The sequence below is a fragment of the Ranitomeya variabilis genome, chromosome 4 (assembly GCF_051348905.1).
Source record: "Ranitomeya variabilis isolate aRanVar5 chromosome 4, aRanVar5.hap1, whole genome shotgun sequence".
In the NCBI taxonomy this organism is placed as follows: domain Eukaryota; kingdom Metazoa; phylum Chordata; class Amphibia; order Anura; family Dendrobatidae; genus Ranitomeya; species Ranitomeya variabilis.
In genome coordinates this window covers 630038859-630062155 of record NC_135235.1, presented here as the reverse complement: position 1 = coordinate 630062155, position 23297 = coordinate 630038859, and the positions used below count along the sequence as shown (strand labels likewise).

The following is a 23297-nucleotide window of genomic DNA, read 5'->3' as shown; positions in this document are numbered from 1 at the left end:
GTCTAATAAATTGTCCGTTCAGTCTATTATACTGGTGGATAAAACAAGACTGAACACAAGACTTTCACAGCCTTCTACACATCATAGGGGAGATCTCATGACACCTTCTGTCCATCTACCTGATGATCCTGAGGAACATTGGGATCTTCTTGTTTACAGTCTTGTGGAAGAAGAGGATGGGGACATCTCTCTGGTGTTGTCCTCTCACTGGATAAAACTGGAGGAAACACATACAGGGACTGAATTCATTCTTTACATACAGATAATTATAGGCCGTGTGTATTTAGTCCTGTCTATTACCTGGTGATGTGAGGGGCTGGGGAACCTCCATCATGACGTCCTTGTACAGATCTTTGTGCCCTTCTAAATACTCCCACTCTTCCATGGAGAAATAGACGGCGACATCCTGACATCTTATAGGAACCTGACACATATAATAATGATACCATCATCCCCCCGATCCCTTCATAGCATTACTGTATAATGTCCCAGCAGTGTCACCTCTCCAGTCAGCAGCTCAATCATCTTGTAGGTGAGTTCTAGGATCCTCGGGTCATCGACGTCCTCATGTATCAGGGGGTGAGGTGGAGGTCCCGTTATTGGGCTCAGGGGTCTTCCCCACCCCTCAGACACAGGGGCCTGACTGCGCTCACTAGAGGTCTTCTTCACTACTGTGTAATCCTGGTGATAGAGAGACACATTAATAAATCTCACTACAGACATTTCCAGAGTCCTCACCTCTCCAGTTCTGTCCATCTGTTATTCCCATAGATAAGAATGATGTAATATCATTAGAATCTCTCACCTCTCCAGTAAGCCGGAAGAGGATCTCTAGGGTGAGGTGTAATATCCTCTCTGCCATCTTGTCTTTGTCCCTATCCATCCTTGTAGGGTCACTCAGAAGAATTCTCTTATATAGAAGATCTCCACTGAGAGGATCCGATATTTTAGGGACCTGAATAGGGAGAAGATGACGATGTAACATCATAAGGATCCCATGTAAGAAATCTATAGAGCTGTTACCAGTGTCACATGATCACTATATCCAGTCATGGCCCAGTCCTGCCCCCAGTATAACACACAGTCCCATTATAGTCAAATACAGAGATTTATCACAGGCTCAGCACTGTGGGGGTTAACCCCTTCGTGACCGGGCTAATTCTGGAAGGCTTTTATATATCGAATTGATCTTGAGAATATTATTTCGTGACATATTATACTTTATGATAAAGGTAAACTTAGGTTGATATGTTTTGCTTTATTTTATAATAATATCAGAAATTTGAGAAAAAGTTTAAAAAATTAGCAATCTTCAAACTTTAAATGTTTATCCCTTTAAGGCCGGAGTCACACCAGAGAGGAATACAGACGAGTGCTATGCGAGAAATAAAATCGCATAGCACTCGGACCAATTTTAATCGTTGGAGCAGCTCCCATCACTGTTTTTTTTCTCGGCCGTATTATACGTGCAAGTGAAATCGCAGCATGCTGCAATTTGCACCATATGTCGGCCGAAACTCGCACACCACACGGACCTTCAGGGTGAATTGCGAGAAATATGCATGGGTGTCCTTTGAAAGTCGGCAATTCATGTGGAGTGTACAGTAAAGTCACACTGACAGCTTACAATAGAATAGACAGAATAGATATATACCGTATTTTTCGCTTTATAAGATGCACCTGATTATAAGACACACCCCCAAATTTGGGGAAGAGAAAAAAAAATAATTTTGTTAAATGGGTGTCTGTCTTATAATGCCAGTGTCCGTCTTACAAATCATATATATGTCCCTCATCCTGGCTGGTATCTATATAACCTCCATCCTGGCACATGCCCCCTGGCACACTGCCCCCCTTGTACTGCAGGCACACTGCCCCCCTGTGCTGCTGGCATACGGCCCCCCTGTGCTCTTGGCACACCTGCCCCCTGTGCTGCTGGCACACTGCCCCCCTGTGCTGCTGGCACACTGCCCCCGTGCTGCTGGCACACTGCCCCCCCTGTGCTGCTCGCACACTCCCCCCTGTGCTGCTGGCACACTGCCCCCCCATCTCATCCTGTATATGGCCCCCGTCACTATAAGCCCCCCTGCTGGCACGCACATGGCCCCCTTCTCTATATATGCCCCCCTGCTGGCACACACATGGCCCCCCTCTCTATACACTGTGTTCCAAATTATTATGCACAAAGAGTTTAGGAGTGATAAGGTTAGAATTTTTTTGTTTGTCATTTAAACTCATTGATGGTGATGTGTGTCAGGGCTCTTTATATCACTGAAAGCAATTGCAGATACCTGTGCAAATTAGTTTGGCAGGTGTGTCCAAATAAAGGCCAGACTACTTAAGAAGGCTGTTCCACATTATTAAGCAGCCTACATTTTTTGCCAAAATGGGAAAGAAAAAGGATGTGTCGGCTGCTGAGAAGCAACAAATTGTGGAGTATTTAGGTCAAGGCATGACTACAATCAACATTGCCAAGACACTTCATCGTGATCATCGCACAATCAAGAAGTATGTAGCTGATTCCCAGCACACACGTGTGCGTGCTGATAAGGAAAAATTGAGGACTCTTTCCAACAGGCAATTGCGTAAGGTTAAAAGAGCAGCTGCAAAAATGCCTTGTCATAGCAGTAGACAAGGTTTTGAAGCTGCTGGTGCCTCCAACGTCCCCAGAACAACAAGATGCAGGGTCCTTCAAAGGTTTGCAGCTGTGCGTAAGCCATCCTGTTGACCACCTCTATCCACTGCACACAAGCAGAAACGGCTCCAGTGGGCCAAACAATACATGAAGACTGACTTCCAAACTGTTTTGTTCACCGATGAGTGCCGTGCAACACTTGATCATCCAGATGGATGGAGTGGAGGATGGCTGGTTGATGGACACCCCATGAAAACACGGCTAAGGCGCCAACAAGGAGGAGGTGGAGTAATGTTTGGGGCTGGAATCATGGGGAGAGAGATTGTCGGCCCCTTTATGATACCTGAAGGGGTAAAGATGAACTCCATAATCTATGTGCAGTTTCTAAAACAACACTTCCTGCCATGGTTCAAGAAGGAAGAACCGTGCTTTCCGCAGCAAGATCATTTTCATGCATGATAATGCATCGTCTCATGCTGCAAAAAACACATCTGCATCTCTGGCTACTATGGGCATAAAAGAGGACAAACTTATGGTGTGGCCACCATCTTCCCTTGACCTCAACCCCATTGAGAACCTCTGGAGCATCATCAAAAGGAGTGTCTATGATGGCAGGAGGCAGCTCACATCTAAGCAACAGCTCTGGGAGGGTATTCTGTCCACATGCAAAACAATTGAAGCAGAAACCATCCAAAAACTGACAAATTCAATGGACGAGAGAGTTCAGAAGCTTCTTTCGAACAAGGGGTCCTATGTGCAAATGTAACATCACCTAGAATAAAGTTTTCACTTGAAAACTGTTTGATTTCATTTTATAATAAGCTGATAATGCTTATAACTTCACAATTGACCATTATTTTGTTCAAAATAATTAAAAAAAAGGTTGGAAACTCTGCTGTGCATAATAATTTGGAACATGCATTTTGAGTGTTTATTTTTTAACCCCTTAACGACTGCCGATACGCCATTTAACGGCGGCCGCTAAGGGTACTTAAACCACAGCGCCGTTAATTAACGGCGCTGTGGAAAAAGTGAATAGCGCCCCCCAGAGTCGGATTTTCTCTGGGGTCTCGGTTACCGGGGGTAGCCAAGACCCCAGAAAACATGATTCGAAGGTTTTTTACCGACCCCCGAGTTGCGATCGCCGGTAATTAACCGTTTACCGGCGATCGCAAAAAAAACCAAAAAACGCGATCTCTCTGTTAATTTCTCTGTCCTCCGATGTGATCACACATCAGAGGACAGAGAAATGTGGTCCCTGATCGCCCCCCGATACTCACCTGTCTCCCCTGGTGCTCCTTGTGGCTCCCGATGGGCGCCGCCATCTTCTTCCGGCAAAAAAAAATGGCGGGCGCATGTGATCGCACATCAGAGGACAGAGAAATAGGGGGATTCGGGGACCCTATCATACTTACCGGTGTCCCTGGGTCCTCCTGTGTCCTCTTCTGGCCGCTGATTTCTTCCTTCGGTAAGAAAATGGCGGGTGCATGTGCAGTGCCGGCAGCTAGAGGAGTTGGGGCTAAATTTAGGGTTAGGGCTAGGGTTAGGGTTGGGGCTAAATTAAGGGTTAGGGTTGGGGCTAAATTTAGGGTTAGGGCTAGGGTTAGGGTTGGGGCTAAAGTTAGGGCTAGAGTTGGGGCTAAATTTAGGGTTAGGGTTGGGGCTAAAGTTAGGGTTAGTGTTGGGGCTAAAGTTAGGACTAGGGTTGCGGCTAAAGTTAGGGTTAGAGTTGGGATTAGGGTTGGCATTAGGGTTAGGTTTGGGATTAGGGTTAGGTTTGGGATTGGGGTTAAGGTTAGGGTTGGGATTAGGGGTGTATTGGGATTAGGGTTAGGTTTGAGGTTAGGGTTGAGATTAGGATTAGGGGTGTGTTGGATTTAGGGTTCTGATTAGGGTTATGGTTGTTTTGGGGTTAGGGTTGCGATTATCCTTAGGGTTGTGATTAGGATTATGGATCGGGTTGGCATTAGGGCTAGGCCTCTTTCACACTTCAGTCTTTTGGCATCAGTCTGAAACCGCCATTTTCGTCAAATAGCGGATCCGCCATTTTTTTTTGGCGGATCCACTATTTTCCCATAGACATGCATTAACGACGGATTGTGGCGGATGGTCGTCCGTTCCATCCACCATGCGACGGATCCGTCGAGATTTGACGGACGTCATCTAGACATTGACAGCCATTGTAACGTTTTTTGTCTGCGCCAAAATGGCGGTTCGTGACGCATCCGTCATTCCATAGAATGGCCGCCTATGGGCGACGGATCCGTCGTTACCGTCATTTTGGCGGATCCGTCGCCCCAATCTGCTTTTTCAATTGCGCATGCTCCAAAAAGTAGATACTTTTCCTAGACAACCCCCAAGTAACGGATCCGTCAAAAAAACGGGTCCGTTAGAACAGTTTTCTCAACAATTGTGACGGATCCGTCACTATGTCGGAGCTGACTGACGCCAAACAACTGAAGTGTGAAAGAAGCCTTAGGGGTGTGTTGGGGTTAAGGTTGGAGTTAGATTTGGGGGGTTTCCGCTGTTTAGGTACATCAGGGGGTCTCTAAACACCACAGCCAATTTTGCGCTCAAAAAGTCAAATGGTGCTCCCTCCCTTCCGAGCTCTGCCGTGCACCCAAACAGTGGTTTACCCCCACATATGGGGCATCAGCGTACTCGGGATAAATTGGACAACAACTTTTGGGGTCCAATTTCTCCTGTTACCCTTGTGAAAATACAAACTTGGGGGCTAAAAATCTTTTTTGTGGAAAAAAAATATTTTTTATTTTCACAACTCTGCATTATAAACGTCTGTGAAGCACTTGGGCATTCAAAGTTCTCACCACACATCTAGATACGCAACATAATGCCCGCAGACCATTCTATCAAAGTCTGCATTCCAAAACGGCGTTCCTTCCCTTCCGAGCTCTGGCCGTGCACCCAAACAGTGGTCCCCCCCACACATGGGGTATCAGTGTACTCAGGACAAATTAGACAACAACTATTGGGGTCCAATTTCTCTTGTTACCCTTGTCAAAATAAAAATTTGGGGGCTTAAAAATCTTTTTTGTGGAAAAAAATTTTCATTTTTATTTTCACGACTCTGCATTATAAACTTCTGTGAAGCACTTGGGCATTCAAAGTTCTCACCACACATTAGATAAGTTCCTTGGGGGGTCTAGTTTCCAAAATGGGGTCACTTGTGGGGGGTTTCTACTGTTTAGGTACATCGGGGGCTCTGCAAACGCAACATAATGCCCGCAGACCATTCTATCAAAGTCTGCATTCCAAAACGGAGCTCCTTCCCTTCCGAGCTCTGCCATGCGCCCAAACAGTGGTTTACCCCAACATATAGGGTATCAGCCTACTCAGCATAAATTGCACAATAAATTTTGGGGTCCAATTTCTCCTGTTACCCTTGAGAAAATAAAAAATTGCAGGCTAAAAAATCATTTTTGAGGAAAAAAAAAAGGATTTTTTATTTTCACGGCTCTACGCTATAAACTTCCGTGAAGCACCTGGGGGTTTAAAGTGCTCACCACACATCTAGATAAGTTCCTTAAGGGGTCTATTTTCCAAAATGGTGTCACTTGTGGGGAAATTCCACTGTTTAGGCACATCAGGGGCTCTCCAAACGCGACATGGCGTCTGATCTCAATTCCAGCCAATTCTACATCAAAAAAGTAAAACGGCACTCCTTTTCTTCCAAGCTCTGCAGTGCGCCCAAACAGTGGTTTACCTCCACATATGGGGTATCGATGTACTCAGGAGAAATTGCACAACAACTTTTGTGGTCTAATTTCTCCTGTTGCCCTTGTGAAATTAAGAATTTATGGGGGAAAAGATCATTTTTGTGTAAACAAATGTTTTATTTTCACGGCTCTACTTTATAAACTTCTGTGAAGCACTTGGGGGCTCAAAGTGCTCACCACACATCTAGATAAGTTCCTTAAGGGGCCTAGTTTCCAAAATGGTGTCCCTTGTGGGGGTTTCCACTGTTTAGGCACATCAGGGGCTCTCTAAACGTCACATGGCATCCGATCTCAATTGCAGCCAATTCTGCATTGAAAAAGTCAAACAGCGCTCCTTCTCTTCCAAGCTCTGCGGTGCGCCCAAACAGTGGTCTACCCCCACATATGGGGTATCGGCGTATTCAGGAGAAATTGCACAACAACATTTATGGTTACATTTCTGTTTTTACACTTATGAAAATAAAAAAAAAATGGTTCTGAAGTAAAATGTTTGCAAAAAAAAAAAGTTAAATGTTCATTTTTGCCTTCCACATTGTTTCAGTTCCTGTGAAGCACGTAAAGGGTTAATAAACTTATTGAATGGTTTTGAGCACCTTGAGGGGTGCAGTTTTTAGAATGGTATCACACTTGGTTATTTTCTATCATATAGACCCCTCAAAATGACTTCAAATGTGATGTGGTCCCTAAAAAAAAAATAGTGTTGTAAAAATGAGAAATTGCTGGTCAACTTTTAACCCTTATAACTCCCTAACAAAAAAAAAAATTGTTTCCAAAATTGTGCTGATGTAAAGTAGACATGTGGGAAATGTTATTTATTAACTATAAGACACCTATCCATTACTAATCCAGAAGTTTGTTAAGAGTTAAATAAAGACACACACAGGCAGAATAAAGTATTTTAATGAAATGAAAGACCAAGTTTTGCCATTTTTATTGTTCTGCTAATCCAAAAGACGCCCTCGATCTCCTGTAATAAATAAAAAATAAAAAAACAACAATATACCGATACCTACTAATCAGAACCCACGAACAAACAAAGGGGACAAGGAATGTATAGAAAATATATCAAAATAAATTTATTCATGTATACTACATAGAAAACTTAATATCAAAGTAGAGATGGATGCTATTGGTCTGTTAAATATTAATTATTGGTTATTGATTTATGCTTATTACACTCAATTCTGTACTGAGCCTCATGGAAGGTTTGGCTGACATTACATGTGCTAGACCTGTATATTTAGCTCAGAGTAAAAGTTAACACCATATAGAGAGAACACATGCTCTATGGGACATATATATCCACGACTCACAGGAGGGAGGGGGGCTCTTTCTTTGGCTTCTTTTTCACTCTCTGTGACTTCACACATTGCACACAGACTACAGACGAGATGGACAGCTGGGATGTGAGTTAGCCATGTGCTTCTTGAGGGCTTCTATCATGCTCCATGACAGAGAAATAAGCCATTTACCATTCAGAATCTCAGGAAAGATGGGGACCAAACTTTGATATGGACAAATGGCCAATCTCTTTGTAACTATTTCACTTATTTTATGTTTTGCTGCAATGATGCTTTTTGGTGGACAATCCAATAAACCACGACATTTTTTATAAGAAATATCATGACATTTTCTTTAGAGTATCGCATCTGGTAAGGAGTCCTGAATAACTAAATATACGAAATAAGTATTTTTAACATGGTCAAACTAGAAAGACAAACAGCAATCAGACATACTAAATACAGGTTAACGATGTTACAAATAGACTTAGTGGCTATCAAAAAATCAATGTCAAGGGTGAAAAGGGAAATCAATGGTACTAAATAGCAGACTTACTAACCTAAAATAATACCCTATTGATAGGCAGATCAACAAATATCAAAATAAGGCAAAGTGCCATATACCAACATGTAAACAAGGTAAACATTTATCAGATCCTAAAATGGAAAGCCTGCCAGCAATATTGTAATGTGTCTAAGTCCATGTTAAGTCCATCGGACCAAGTATACCCTTAATATTCAAATGGAAATATACCACATATTAGAAAGACTAATGTGTGATAAATACCTGGACATTATGTCAGGATTGCTGCGTCCTACCCCAACGCGCGTTTTTCCGATTCTTCTTCCCTAGTTTTAAGCGTGACCTAAAAACGCATTTGTTCAGACTGGCCTACCACCTCAACGCCTTCACCTAACTATCCCTGTGTGGCCCATTCAAAAAACTTAAACCATAATCAGGTTCCTCGCATCATGTTGTCATACGCTTTATGCATTTAATAGCCCTCTATGTCTGTACTGTTACATATTTAGGCTGTTAACTGGTTCATGCAGCTTTACATGAACACTCGATTCTTACACTATGGCTGGTCCGAACAATGAAAGCAATTGTTAACATCCACCTCTCGTGTCTCCACTTTTTCCTCATAGTTTGTAAGCTTGCGAGCAGGGCCCTCATTCCTCTTGGTATCTGTTTTGATCTGTGTTTATTGTTATGCTGTAATGTCTATTAACTGTAAAAGTCTCCTCTATAATGTAAAGTGCTGCGGAATATGTTGGCTATATAAATATTATAAAATTATTATTATTATTATTCTATACTGTACGCGGCAGATCATTTGCCGGCTTTTAATCTATCTAGAGAGATATACACACTACCGTTCAAAAGTTTAGGGTCACTTAGAAATTTCCTTATTTTTGAAAGAAAAGCTCAGTTTTTTCCAATGAATCTAACATTAAATGAGTCAGAAATACACTCTATACATTGTTAATGTGATAAATGACTATTCTAGCTGCAAACGTCTGGTTTGTAATGCAATATCTTCATAGGTGTATAGAGGGCCATTTCCAGTTTGGCTGATTAGAGAACCTATAAACCTGACCTTCCTTTGAGTTAGTTGAGAATCTGGAGCATTACATTTGTTGGTTCCATTAAAGGGCCACTGTCACCCCCCTCCAGCCGTTATAAACTAAAAGAGCCAACTTGTGCAGCAGTAATGCTGCATTCTAACAAGGTGGCTCTTTTAGTTTTTCGTTCAAGTATTCCCAAAATAAAGCGTTTTGAAACTTAGCCAAAATACCTGTCTTTAGCCAGGGAGGCGGGTCCTCACTCCCCAGCTTGAACCGCTACTCTGCCGTCACTCCAATCTTCAGTGGCTTTCGGCGCCACCACCTCCGCGCTTTTTTCTCTTCAAAACCGGCACCTGCGCTGTGTTTAAGCTCTGGCCGTGTGACGTCCCAGCCAGGCTTGCAGACTGCGCCTGTGCGGGCATTGCGGCCACCCACCTTGGGAATCCCAGCCCCGCAGTGTGTTATGCATTATGCACAGTGCGGGGCTAGGATTCCTGGGCATGCGCACTGCGTGTGTCAGCCTGTCACCAGGTCCACCGCCTTACAGCGTCTGCATACTGTACTGTATACTGTACTGTATACTGTATGAGACGCTGTAAGGCGGGGGACCTGGGTGACAGGCTGACACACGCAGTGCGCATGCCCAGGAATCCTAGCCCCGCACTCTGCATAATGCATAACACACTGCGGGGCTGGGATTCCCAAGGAGGGTGGCTGCAATGCAGGCACAGGCGCAGTCCGCAAGCCTGGCTGGGACCTCACACGGCCAGAGCTTAAACACAGCGCAGGCGCCGGTTTTGAAGAGAAAAAAGCGCGGAGGGGGTGGCGCTGACAGCCCCTGAAGATTGGAGTGATGGCAGAGTAGCGGTTCAAGCTGGGGAGTGAGGACCCGCCTCCCTGGCTAAAGACAGGTATTTTGGCTAAGTATCAAAAAGCTTTATTTTGGGAATACTTGAACCAAAAACCATTAGCATTACTGCTGCACAAGGTGGCTCTTTTAGTTTATAACGGCTGGAGGGGGGTGACAGTGGCCCTTTAAACTCTCAAAATAGCCAAAAAAAATACTTTCATGTGAAACTCGATAGTCTATTCTTGTTTCAGAAATGAAGGCTATTCCATGTGAGAAATTGACAAGAAACGGAACATTTCCTACAACAGTGTGTACTACTCTCTTCAGAGGAGAGCACAAACAGGCTCTAACCACAGTAGAAAGAGCAGTGGGAGGCCCTGCTGCACAATTGAGCATCAAGACAAGTACATTAGAGTCTGTAGTTTGAGAAATCGACGCCTCACAGGTCCTCAGCTGGCAGCTTCATTAAATAGAAACGCCAGTGTCAATGTCTACAGTGAAGAGGCGACTCCGGGATGCTGGCCTTCAGGGCAGAGTGGCAAAGAAAAAGCCATATCTGAGACTGGCTAATAAAAGGAAAAGATTAATATGGGCAAAAGAGCACAGACATTGGATAGAGGAAGATTGGAAAAAAGTGTTATGAACAGACGAATCCAAGTTTGACGTGTTTGGATCACACAGAAGAACATTTGTGAGAAGCAGAACAACTGAAAAGATGCTGGAAGAGTGCCTGATAACATCTGTCAAGCATGGTGGAGGTAATATGATGGTCTGGGGTTGCTTTGGTGCTGGTAAAGTGGGAGATTTGTACAAGGTAAAAGGAATTTTGAATAAGGAAAGCTATCACTCCATTTTGCAACGCCATGCCATACCCTGTGGACAGTGCTTGATTGGAGCCAATTTCATCCTACAACAGGACAATGACCCAAAGCACACCTCCAAATTATGCAAGAACTACTTAGAGAATAAGCAGGCAGCTGGTATTCTATCTGTAATGGAGTGGCCAGCCCAGTCATCAGATCTCAACCCCATTGAGCTTTTGTGGGAGCAGCTTGACCGTATGGTACTCAAAAAGTGCCCATCAAGCCAAACCAACTTGTGGGAGGGGTTTCTGGAAGCATGGGGTGGAATTTCTCCAAATTACCTCAGCAAAATTACAGTTATATGAAAAAGTTTGGGCACCCCTATTAATCTTAAGCTTAATGTTTTATAAAAATTGTTTTTTTTTTGCAACAGCTATTTCAGTTTCATATATCTAATAACTGTTGGACACAGTAATGTTTCTGCCTTGAAATGAGGTTTATTGTACTAACAGAAAATGTGCAATCTGCATTCAAACAAAATTTGACAGGTGCATAAGTATGGACACCTCACCAGAAAAGTGACATTAATATTTAGTAGATCCTCCTTTTGCAAAAATAACAGACTCTAGTCGCTTCCTGTAGCTTTTAATGAGTTACTGGATCCTGGATGAAGGTATTTTTGACCATTCCTCTTTACAAAACAATTCCAGTTCAGTTAAGTTTGATGGTCGCCGAGCATGGACAGGCCTCTTCAAATGATCCCACAGATGTTCAATGATATTCAGGTCTGGGGACTGGGATGGCCATTCCAGAACAGTGTAATTGTTCCTCTGCATGAATGCCTGAGTCGATTTGGAGCGGTGTTTTGGATCATTGTCTTGCTGAAAGATCCATCCCCTGCTTAACTTCAACTTTGTCACTGATTCATGAACATTATTGTCAAGAATCTGCTGATACTGAGAGGAATCCATGCGTCCCTCAACTTTAACAAGATTCCCGGTGTCGGCATTGGCCACACAGCCCCAAAGCATGATGGAACCTCCACCAAATTTTACTGTGGGTAGCAAGTGTTTTTCTTGGAATGCTGTGTTTTTTTGCCGCCATGCATAACGCCTTTTTGTATGACCAAACAACTCAATCTTGGTTTCATCAGTCCACAGGACCTTCTTCCAAAAAGAAATGTGCTTCTCCAAATGTGCTTTTGCATACCTCAGCCGACTGTTTGTGGCGTGCTTGCAGAAGCGGCTTCTTTCGCATCACTCTCCCATACAGCTTCTCCTTGTGCAAAGTGCGTTGTATAGTTGACCGATGCACAGTGACACCATCTGCAGCAAGTTGATGCTGCAGCTCTCTGGAGGTGGTCTGAGGATTGTCCTTGACTGATCTCACCATTCTTCTTCTCTGCCTTTCTGATGTTTTTCTTGGCCTGCCACTTCTGGCCTTAGTAAGGAAATGGAAGAACACAGGTACAGTTCTTGTTATGTTCCTCACAGTGGAAATTGACAGGTTAAATCTCTTAGACAGCTTTTTGTATCCTTCCCCTGAACAACTATGTTGAATAATCTTTGTTTTCAGATAATTTGACAGTTGTTTTGAGGAGCCCATGATGCCACTCTTCAGAGGAGATTCAAACAGGAGAACAACTTGAAAGTGGCCACTTTAAGTAGCTTTTCTCATGACTGCATACACCTGGCTATGAAGTTCAAAGCTCAATGAGGTTACAAAACCAAAAAGTAAGTCAGTAAAAAGTAGGTAGGAGTATTTAATACAAGAAAATGATAAGGGTGCCCATACTTATGCACTTGTCAAATTTTGTTTGAATGCAGATTGCACATTTTCTGTTAGTACAATAAACCTCATTTCAAGGCAGAAACATTACTGTGTCCAACAGTTATTAGATATATGAAACTGAAATAGCTGTTGCAAAAAAACCAATTTTTATAAAACATTAAGCTTAAGATTAATAGGGGTGCCCAAACTTTTTAAAATAACTGTAACTGCTTGAATACCAAAGGTCTGTAATGCTGTAATTGCTGCAAAGGGAGCATTCTTTGATGAAAGCAAAGTTTGAAGGAGAAAATCATTATTTCAAATAAAAATCTTTTTTCGAATTTTGTCCATGTCTGGACTAGATTTTCAATTCATTTGGAAACTCATTTGATTAATAGAAGTATGAGTTTTCATGGAAAACACAAAATTGTCTGGGTGACCCTAAACTTTTGAACGGTAGTGTGTGTATATATATATATATATATATATATATATATATATATATATATATATATATATATATATATATATATATATATATATATATATATATATATATATATATATATATATATACACATACATACATACATGCAGTAGAGAACAAAAGTTTGGAAACCTTCTCATTTAAAGATTTTTCTTTATTTTCATGACTAGCAAAATTGTAAATTCACACTGAAGGCATCAAAACTATGAATTAACACATGTGCAATTATATACTTAACAAAAAAGTGTGAAACAACTGAAAACATGTGCTATATTCTGGGTTCTTCAAAGTAGCCACCTTTTGCTTTGATGACTGCTTTGCACACTCTTGGCATTCTCTTGATGAGCTTCAAGAGGTAGCCACCGGAAATAGTCTTCCAACAATCTTGAAGGAGTTCCCAGAGATGCTTAGCACTTGTTGGCCCTTTTGCCTTCACTCTGCGGTCCAGCTCACCCCAAACCATCTCGATTGAGTTCAGTTCTGGTGACTGTGGAGGCCAGGTAATCTGGCGTAGCACCCCATCACTCTCCTTATTGGGTCAAATAGCCCTTACACAGCCAGGAGGTGTGTTTGGGGTCATTGTCCTGTTGAAAAATAAATGATGGTCCGACTAAACGCAAACCGGATGGAATAGCATGCCACTGCAAGATGCTGTGGTAGCCATGCTGGCTCAGTATGCCTTCAATTTTGAATAAATCCCCAACAGTGTCACCAGCAAAGCACCCCCACACCATCACACCTCCTTCTCCATGCTTCACGGTGGGAACCAGGCATGTAGAGTCCATCCGTTCACCTATTCTTCGTCGCACAAAGACACGGTGGTTGGAACCAAAGATGTCAAATTTGGACTCATCAGACCAAATCACAGATTTCCACTGGTCTAATGTCCATTTCTTGTGTTCTTTAGCCCAAACAAGTTTCTTCTGCTTGTCGCCTGTCCTTAGCAGTGGTTTCCTAGCAGCTATTTTACCATGAAGGCCTGCTGCACAAAGTCTCCTCTTACAGTGCCTACAAGTAGTATTCAACCCCCTGCAGATTTAGCAGGTTTAATAAGATGCAAATAAGTTAGAGCCTTCAAACTTCAAACAAGAACAGGATTTATTAACAGATGAATAAATCTTACAAACCAAAAAGTTTTGTTGCTCAGTTAAATTTTTATAAATTTTAAACATAAAAGTGTGGGTCAATTATTATTCAACCCCTAGGTTTAATATTTTGTGGAATAACCTTTGTTTGCAATTACAGCTAATAATCGTCTTTTATAAGACCTGATCAGGCTGGCACAGGTCTCTGGAGTTATCTTGGCCCACTCCTCCATGCAGATCTTCTCCAAGTTATCTAGGTTCTTTGGGTGTCTCATGTGGACTTTAATCTTGAGCTCCTTCCACAAGTTTTCAATTGGGTTAAGGTCAGGAGACTGACTAGGCCACTGCAACACGTTGATTTTTTGCCTCTTGAACCAGGCCTTGGTTTTCTTGGCTGTGTGCTTTGGGTCGTTGTCTTGTTGGAAGATGAAATGACGACCCATCTTAAGATCCTTGATGGAGGAGCGTAGGTTCTTGGCCAAAATCTCCAGGTAGGCCGTGCTATCCATCTTCCCATGGATGCGGACCAGATGGCCAGGCCCCTTGGCTGAGAAACAGCTCCACAGCATGATGCTGCCACCACCATGCTTGACTGTAGGGATGGTATTCTTGGGGTCGTATGCAGTGCCATCCAGTCTCCAAACGTCACGTGTGTGGTTGGCACCAAAGATCTCGATCTTGGTCTCATCAGACCAGAGAACCTTGAACCAGTCAGTCTCAGAGTCCTCCAAGTGTTCATGAGCAAACTGTAGACGAGCCTTGACATGATGCTTTGAAAGTAAAGGTACCTTACGGGCTCGTCTGGAACGGAGACCATTGCGGTGGAGTACGTTACTTATGGTATTGACTGAAACCAATGTCCCCACTGCCATGAGATCTTCCCGGAGCTCCTTCCTTGTTGTCCTTGGGTTAGCCTTGACTCTTCGGACAAGCCTGGCCTCGACACGGGAGGAAACTTTCAAAGGCTGTCCAGGCCGTGGAAGGCTAACAGTAGTTCCATAAGCCTTCCACTTCCGGATGATGCTCCCAACAGTGGAGACAGGTAGGCCCAACTCCTTGGAAAGGGTTTTGTACCCCTTGCCAGCCTTGTGACCCTCCACGATCTTGTCTCTGATGGCCTTGGAATGCTCCTTTGTCTTCCCCATGTTGACCATGTATGAGTGCTGTTCACAAGTTTGGGGAGGGTCTTAAATAGTCAGAAAAGGCTGGAAAAAGAGATAATTAATCCAAACATGTGAAGCTCATTGTTCTTTGTGCCTGAACTACTTCTTAATACTTTAGGGGAACCAAACAGAATTCTGGTGGGTTGAGGGGTTGAATAATAAACGACCCTCTGAAAAAACTTTTCCCAATTTAAAAAAAAAACAAAAACAAAGAAATAACATTCTTTTTTTGCTGCAGTGCATTTCACACTTCCAGGCTGATCTACAGTCCAAATGTCACAATGCCAAGTTAATTCCAAATGTGTAAACCTGCTAAATCTGCAGGGGGTTGAATACTACTTGTAGGCACTGTAACAGTTGTTGTACAGTCATGGCCAAAAGTTTTGAGAATGACACCAAAATTATATTTTCACATAATCTGCTGTCCTCTGGTTTTTATTAGTGTTTGTCTGATGTCTGAGTACCAATAGGTTATATTGACAGTTAGAATGAGTTAATGCAGCAAGTCAATATTTGCAGTGTTGACCCTTCTTCTTCAAGACCTCTGCAATTCTCCCTGGCATGCTCTCAATCAACTTCTGGACCAAATCCTGACTGATAGCAGTCCATTCTTGCATAATCAATGCTTACATTTTGCCAGAATTTGTTGGTTTTCGTTTGTCCACCCGTCTCTTGATGATTGACCACAAGTTCTCAATGGGATTAAGATCTGGGGAGTTTCCAGGCCATGGACCCAAAATCTCTATGTTTTGTTCCATGAGCCATTTAGTTATCACCTTTGCTTTATGGCAAGGTGCTCCATCATGCTGGAAAAGGCATTGTTGGGCGCCAAACTGCTCTTGGACGGTTGGGAGAAGTTGCTCTTGGAGGACATTCTGGTACCATTCTTTATTCATGGCTGTTTTTAGGCAAGACTGTGAGTGAGCCGATTCCCTTGGCTGAGAAGCAACCCCACACATGAATGGTTTCAGGATGCTTTACAGTTGGCATGAGACAAGACTGGTGGTAGCGCTCACCTCTTCTTCTCCGAATAAGCTGTTTTCCAGATGTCCCAAACAATCGAAAAGGGGATTCATCAGGGAAAATGACTTTGCCCCAGTCCTCAGCAGTCCACTCTCTGTACCTTTTGCAGAATATCAGTCGGTCCCTGATGTTTTTTCTGCAGAGAAGTGGCTTCTTTGCTGCCCTACTTGAAACCAGGCCTTGCTCAAAGAGTCTCCGCCTCACAGTGCGTGCAGAAGCACTCACACCAGCCTGCTGCCATTCCTGAGCAAGCTCGGCACTGCTGGTAGTCCGATCCCGCAGCTGAAACAGTTTTAAGATACGGTCCTGGCGCTTGCTTGTCTTTCTTGGGCGCCCTGGAGCCTTTTTGACAACAATGGAAGCTCTCTCCTTGAAGTTCTTGATGATGCGATAGATTGTTGACTGAGGTGCAATCTTTGTAGCTGCGATACTCTTCCCTGTTAGGCCATTTTTGTGCAGTGCAATGATGGCTGCACGTGTTTCTTTAGAGATAATCATGGTTAACTGAAGAGAAACAATGATACCAAGCACCAGCCTCCTTTTAAAGTGTCCAGTGATGTCATTCTTACTTAATTGATCTGATCTTGATTGACTGATTGATCGCCAGCCCTGTCCTCATCAACACCCACACCTGTGTTAATGGATCAATCACTAAAACGATGTTAGCTGCTCCTTTTAAGGCAGGACTGCAATGATGTTGAAATGTGTTTTGGGGGTTAAAGTTCATTTTCTGGGCAAATATTGACTTTGCAAGTACAGTAATTGCTGTTAAGCTGATCACTCTGACATTCAGGAGTATATGCAAATTGCCATTAGAAAAAATGAAGCAGTAGACTTTGGAAAAATTAATATTTGTCTCATTCTCAAAATTTTTGTCCATGACTGTAGAGCTGTGTCTGCTGCTAGAACTCTGTGTGGCATTGACCTGGTCTCTAATCTGAGCTGCTGTTAACCTGCAATTCCTGAGGCTGGTGACTCAGATAAACTTATCCTCAGAAGCAGAGGTGACTCTTGGTCTTCCTTTCCTGGGACGGTCCTCATGTGAGCCAGTTTCTTTGTAGCGCTTGATGGTTTTTGACACTGCACTTGGGGACACTTTCAAAGTTTTCACAATTTTTCAGACTGACATTCATTTCTTAAAGTAATGATGGCCACTCGTTTTTCTTTATTTAGCTGCTTTTTTCTTGCCATAATATAAATTCTGACAGTCTATTCAGTAGGACTATCAGCTGTGCATCCACCAGACTTCTGCAGTAGTTCTGTAGTAGTACATGAGCTCATGTTAAAATCACATTGCATACGGATGCCATACCGATGTCACACTGTTACTAGATGTGAGGAAATCGCATCCTCGCATTGCAAACGGATTACATACGGATCACTGTTCGGGGAACATTTGTGCGATTCTCGCCTGTCAAAATCGTACCGAATTTTTATACGTTAAGTGTGACTTCAGCCTAATCCAGATAGTCGTACCACAAATAAACATTAATAAATATAATTTCCTTCATGTCTGCTTTACATCAGCACCATTTGCAAAATGTTATTGTATTTTGTTGGCATTTTAGAAGGTTTAAAAATGTAGCAGTAATTTTTCATTTTTTCAAGGAAACTTACAATACTTTTTTTTAGGGACCTGTTCAGTTTTGAAGTGACTTTGGGGGTCCTATATATTGGAAACTCCCAAAAGTGATACCATTTTAAAAACAACACCCCTCACTGTATTCAAAATTGCAGTCAAGTAGTTCATTAACCCTTCAGGTGCTTTCAGGAATTAATACAAATTGACATGACAGGAACGAAGAAGTGTATTTTTACCACCTAAATGTCACTAACTTAACCGCTATAGCCGGCAGACTCTAAAGGCCCCGTCTCACATAGCGAGATCGCTAGCGAGATCGCTGCTGAGTCACAAGTTTTGTGACGCAACAGCGACCTCCATAGCGATCTCGCTATGTGTGACACGTACCAGCGATCAGGCCCCTGCTGCGAGATCGCTGGTCATGTCGGAATGGCCTGGACCTTTTTTTGGTCGTTGAGGCCCCGCTGACATCGCTGAATCGGTGTGTGTGACACCGATCCAGCGATGTCTTCACTGGTAACCAGGGTAAACATCGGGTTACTAAGCGCAGGGCCGCGCTTAGTAACCCGATGTTTACCCTGGTTACCAGCGTAAATGTAAAAAATAAAAAACAGTACATACTCACCATCTGATGTCCGTCAGGTCCCTTGCCGTCTGCTTCCTGCTCTGACTGAGATCCGGCCGTACAGTGAGACCAGAGCGCAGCACAGCAGTGACGTCACCGCTGCGCTCTGCTCTCAGTGTACGGCGGCTCAGTCAGAGCAGGAAGCAGACGGCAAGGGACCTGGACACCGAAAGGCGAGTATGTACTGTTTTTTTTTTTTGGTAACCAGGGTAAACATCGGGTTACTAAGCGCGGCCCTGCGCTTAGTAACCCGATGTTTACCCTGGTTACCCGGGTGCTGCAGGGGGACTTCGGCATCGTTGAAGACAGTTTCAACGATGCCGAAGTCGTTCCCCTGATCGTCGGTCGCTGGGGAGAGCTGTCTGTGTGACAGCTCCCCAGCGACTTACCAACGATCACGGCCAGGTCGTATCGCTGGTCGTGATCGTTGGTAAATCGCTATGTGAGACGGGGCCTTAAGGCCTCTATATGCTTGTGAATTGCCATGGCAAACATTAGGACCACACAATCATAATATCAGGGTGACAATGGGGTTATGGCTATGTGCGCATGTTGCAGATTTACATGGGTATAAGTCTGCTCGGATTCTGTCTCTCTTGGCAGAAAACGCATTTGAAATTCCACGCAAATTTTATGCGGATTTTCATGCGGATTTGTAAGCTAAATAAAGATATATTATTAAAAATAAAAAATAAAATGTGAGGTCATTTCCTTGTTCAATCTCTTCAGCCAGATACCCTCATTAATATTAAATAAAGACACACACACACACACACACAGTCACCAGCCTATGTAGGAGCATTAACATAATTACCCTACATATGCTGTAACAAAACAGCAACTGTTATTAGGCTACGTCCCACGTTCAGTAATCGGTAGCGCTTTGGACGCAGCACATGTCCGCTGTGTCCAAAGCACTGCTGGCTTTTGAACGCAGGTGATTCCACATGTGTTCACTGAACCATGCGGAATCACCGCGCCCTATACATTGGACCGGTGTCCAATGTATAGGTGCCTCTCCGCAAGATAAATAGACATGCTGCGGTCTGGAAAGACGCGCCACATGTCCGTCGCTGCAGGGAAGCTGCGGGTGTCGCTGCATGCATAGTGGACGTGGGATTTCTTGCTGTAATATCTGGCTGCTGCGGATTGGACGCTGTGGATACATGCAGCGTCCAACCCATAGTGTTTACTGACTGTGGGAACATACCCTCAGATGATCCCGCAGCGCTATAACTGACAGTACCGGCATTAGTGTTACCGTACACAGCTGCACACACACGCAGACATCCGCACACAGAGACACACAGACACCCACATATTCTAAGTCCACACACTCTTCCTCCTTCTAACGTCATTTCCTTTTCTGCAGCGTTTCTGCCGGCATATCCGCACCAAATCCGCAGAACTGTTTACACCTGAAGATTTGCCTGACTCAATGGAAGTCAAAGGGTGCAGAAACGCTGCAGATCCGCAAAAAGAATTCACATGTTGCGGAAAATAAAAAATAAGAATAAGGATGGAAACTTCCACAGCATGTGTACACCAATTCAGGAATGCCATTGATTAACATTGCTTTAATATTCCAGTGTGGATTTACAGCATTTCCACGTGGAAAAAACGCTGCAGAAACGCAGCAAATCTCCAACGTGTGCACATAGCCTTAAGGGGGAGCCCCCACACTCTGCTAACCATTTAGGTGCTGCAGTTACCATTGAGAGGAGCATTTAAGGGGTTAAACAGCCATGGTTGGTGCCAACACTGATTGTGGCTGATGCAGCAAGTTGTCAGCTATAGTGTACAGCCGGCAGCTGCTGAATTGTCACCTGTGTGGGGAGGTAATTCTCTTATATCTCAGGTCAGTAAAAAGACTTATTGGTGGACACTAAGCGGTTAATATCCCCTGCCCCCAGTAATGGGGAATCTCCAGCACCTACCTCCACCTGCAGAGCCGCACACCACATATATGGCTGTTCTGTGCGCACAGGACCTGGGATGAGGTCACAGGAGGGGAGGAGTCAGGGGTCACATGGTCAGGGGCCTCAGTGTCTGCAGGACTCTGCTGTGCTGGTTGTCATGGTGCTGGATGAGGGGAAGTTTCTGTGTGGGGTCAGGAGGGGTTTACAGGGTGGATGTAGCAGAGTCGTGTGTGTACGAGGTGTACGGAGCGCAGCCGTGTGTGTACGAGGTGTATGGAGCGGAGCCGTGTGTGTACGAGGTGTACGGAGCCGTGTGTGTACGAGGTGTACGGAGCAGAGCCGCGTGTGTACGAGGTGTACGGAGCGGAGCTATGTGTGTACGAGGTGTGCGGAGCAGAGCTGTGTGTGTACGGGGTGTACGGAGCGGAGCCGTGTGTGTACGAGGTGTACGGAGCGGAGCCGTGTGTGTACGAGGTGTACGGAGCGGAGCCGCGTGTGTACGAGGTGTATGGAGCGGAGCCGCGTGTGTACGAGGTGTACGGAGAGGAGCCGCGTGTGTACGAGGTGTACGGAGCAGAGCCGCGTGTGTACGAGGTGTATGGAGCGGAGCCGTGTGTGTACGAGGTGTATGGAGCGGAGCCGTGTGTGTACGAGGTGTACGGAGAGGAGCCGTGTGTGTACGAGGTGTACGGAGCGGAGCCGCTTGTGTACGAGGTGTACGGAGCGGAGCCGCGTGTGTACGAGGTGTACGGAGCGGAGCCGCGTGTGTTCGAGGTGTACGGAGCGGAGCCGCGTGTGTTCGAGGTGTACGGAGCGGAGCCGCGTGTGTTCGAGGTGTACGGAGCGGAGCCGCGTGTGTTCGAGGTGTACGGAGCGGAGCCGCGTGTGTACGAGGTGTACGGAGCGGAGCCGCGTGTGTACGAGGTGTACGGAGCGGAGCCGCGTGTGTACGAGGTGTACGGAGCGGAGCCGCGTGTGTACGAGGTGTACGGAGCGGAGCCGCGTGTGTACGAGGTGTACGGAGGGGAGCCGCGTGTGTGCGGGAATGGGAGCTGCGTTTTTATAGCGAAAAAACACGAAAAATCCTGAACGTATGCACATAGCCTAACCCATTAGGTATACAAAAGTATTTTGTTCCTATATAACACCATCTTATTAACCTAACTGAACCTTTAAGCGCTCATTCGTAGTGATATGTAATGTCTTGTCTGACATATCAGTCTGACGGGGATATGTGTTTGTAGAAGATAAATCCACCAGGTGTCTCTATTTAGCAATTTTCTATCACAGTCCCCCCTTCTCAATGTCCTGAACACTCTTTTTATGCATGTAAGAGAGGTGTGTGTGCGTGTGTGTGTGCGTGCCTGTCTGTCTCACTGAAGTGTCGGCACTGCTGATTTGTTAGCTTTTTGTTTATTGAGGGAATCAGAAAGATGTCTTCTAATCTCAGGTGGATAATTCTTCCTCTACAGGAATTACAAGCAAAACTTACAAAATTAATTCCTATATAAACTGTAACAAGTTTTGTGGTGTATAAAATGAAATTTAGTAGCTGCTAGAAAAATATGTGGGATGTACTACTGACCTTTTAGGAGACATCCGTCTGATGGAACGAGGCAAGGCTGTTCCCTTTCCCCAATCTGATTTATCCCCATTATAGAAAACTTCTTAGAGTATGTTTACATTGCAAATTTTTCCACAGATTTTTTTAGAAAACACCACAAAAAAAGATCAAAGGAATGAACATATTACCGTAATTCCTATGTAAAAACAACTTGCTGTTCATATTATGCTATATTTATTTAGACATTTGGGCTTCTATTAAAAGACATCAAGCAATTAAAAAATGTAGCATGTGCTGTCCAGCTATCCTCTTCAATTACATGGACTGGAATGGTAGTCGTTCCTTTGCTGCTGTCTACTGGCCATTGTTATTATACAGTATGTTCTCACGTATTGCAGCTGTAATTTCCCACCAAGCTCCTCTGTCTCTCTCCTGTATTTTCCTTCCTCACATCCTTTCTTTCTGGTCAGTGCCATCTTGGCAGAAACGTGCATCAGAGCTGGAGAAGGGATTCTCCTGTCACCGCTATCCTCCAACCTCCATCTTCTACCTCATCCTCAATCCTTCATTTTCCTTTGACATCTCAACTTCATCATTTGTCAAGGTATTGTCAATAAATGATTTAAAAGTTCATCCACTGCATCTTCCAGGCTGGGTAATTTACATCCTAATCACCACAAGAACGCAGTTATATCCCGTAAAATATCACTTTTATTAATATACCTTTAAAAAACAGTATAAATGTATAGACACAAAGGTAAGGGTGGTGAAACACTGAACCACAGTACACTGTACACATAGGGGCCTGTGGTACCACCCATAGCTAACACACACAGCAGCACTCAGTAATAATAAGATACCAGCCCATATAAATAGAAAACATAGTTAATAAAGTAGAACAGGCCTGATATCAAACACCTAAATAGGTGCAAACAGAAGTATATGTACCATACCTGGTGTGTGCAGCAAATGGGGGACCCAGGACCCACTTATTACTGAGTGCTGCTGTGTGTGTTAGCTATGGGTGGTACCACAGGCCCCTATGTGTACAGTGTACTGTGGTTCAGTGTTTCACCACCCTTACCTTTGTGCCTATACATTTATACTGTTTTTTAAAGGTATATTAATAAAAGTGATATTTTACGGGATATAACTGCGTTCTTGTGGTGATTAGGATTTCTGTTTTGGCAGTTGTCCCTATTAAG

General features: G+C 44.0%; 1 protein-coding gene across 1 annotated transcript in view; it reads right to left on the bottom strand.

Moving 5' to 3' along the window:
• LOC143768142 (uncharacterized) overlaps window positions 1-23297 on the bottom strand; it is a 127105-nt gene that overhangs the window by 4993 nt on the left and 98815 nt on the right. Inside the window, 5 exon segments of the mRNA XM_077256830.1 lie at window positions 120-217; window positions 301-424; window positions 502-681; window positions 806-955; window positions 20547-20585. Coding sequence (XP_077112945.1) covers window positions 120-217; window positions 301-424; window positions 502-681; window positions 806-955; window positions 20547-20585 — 591 coding nt within the window.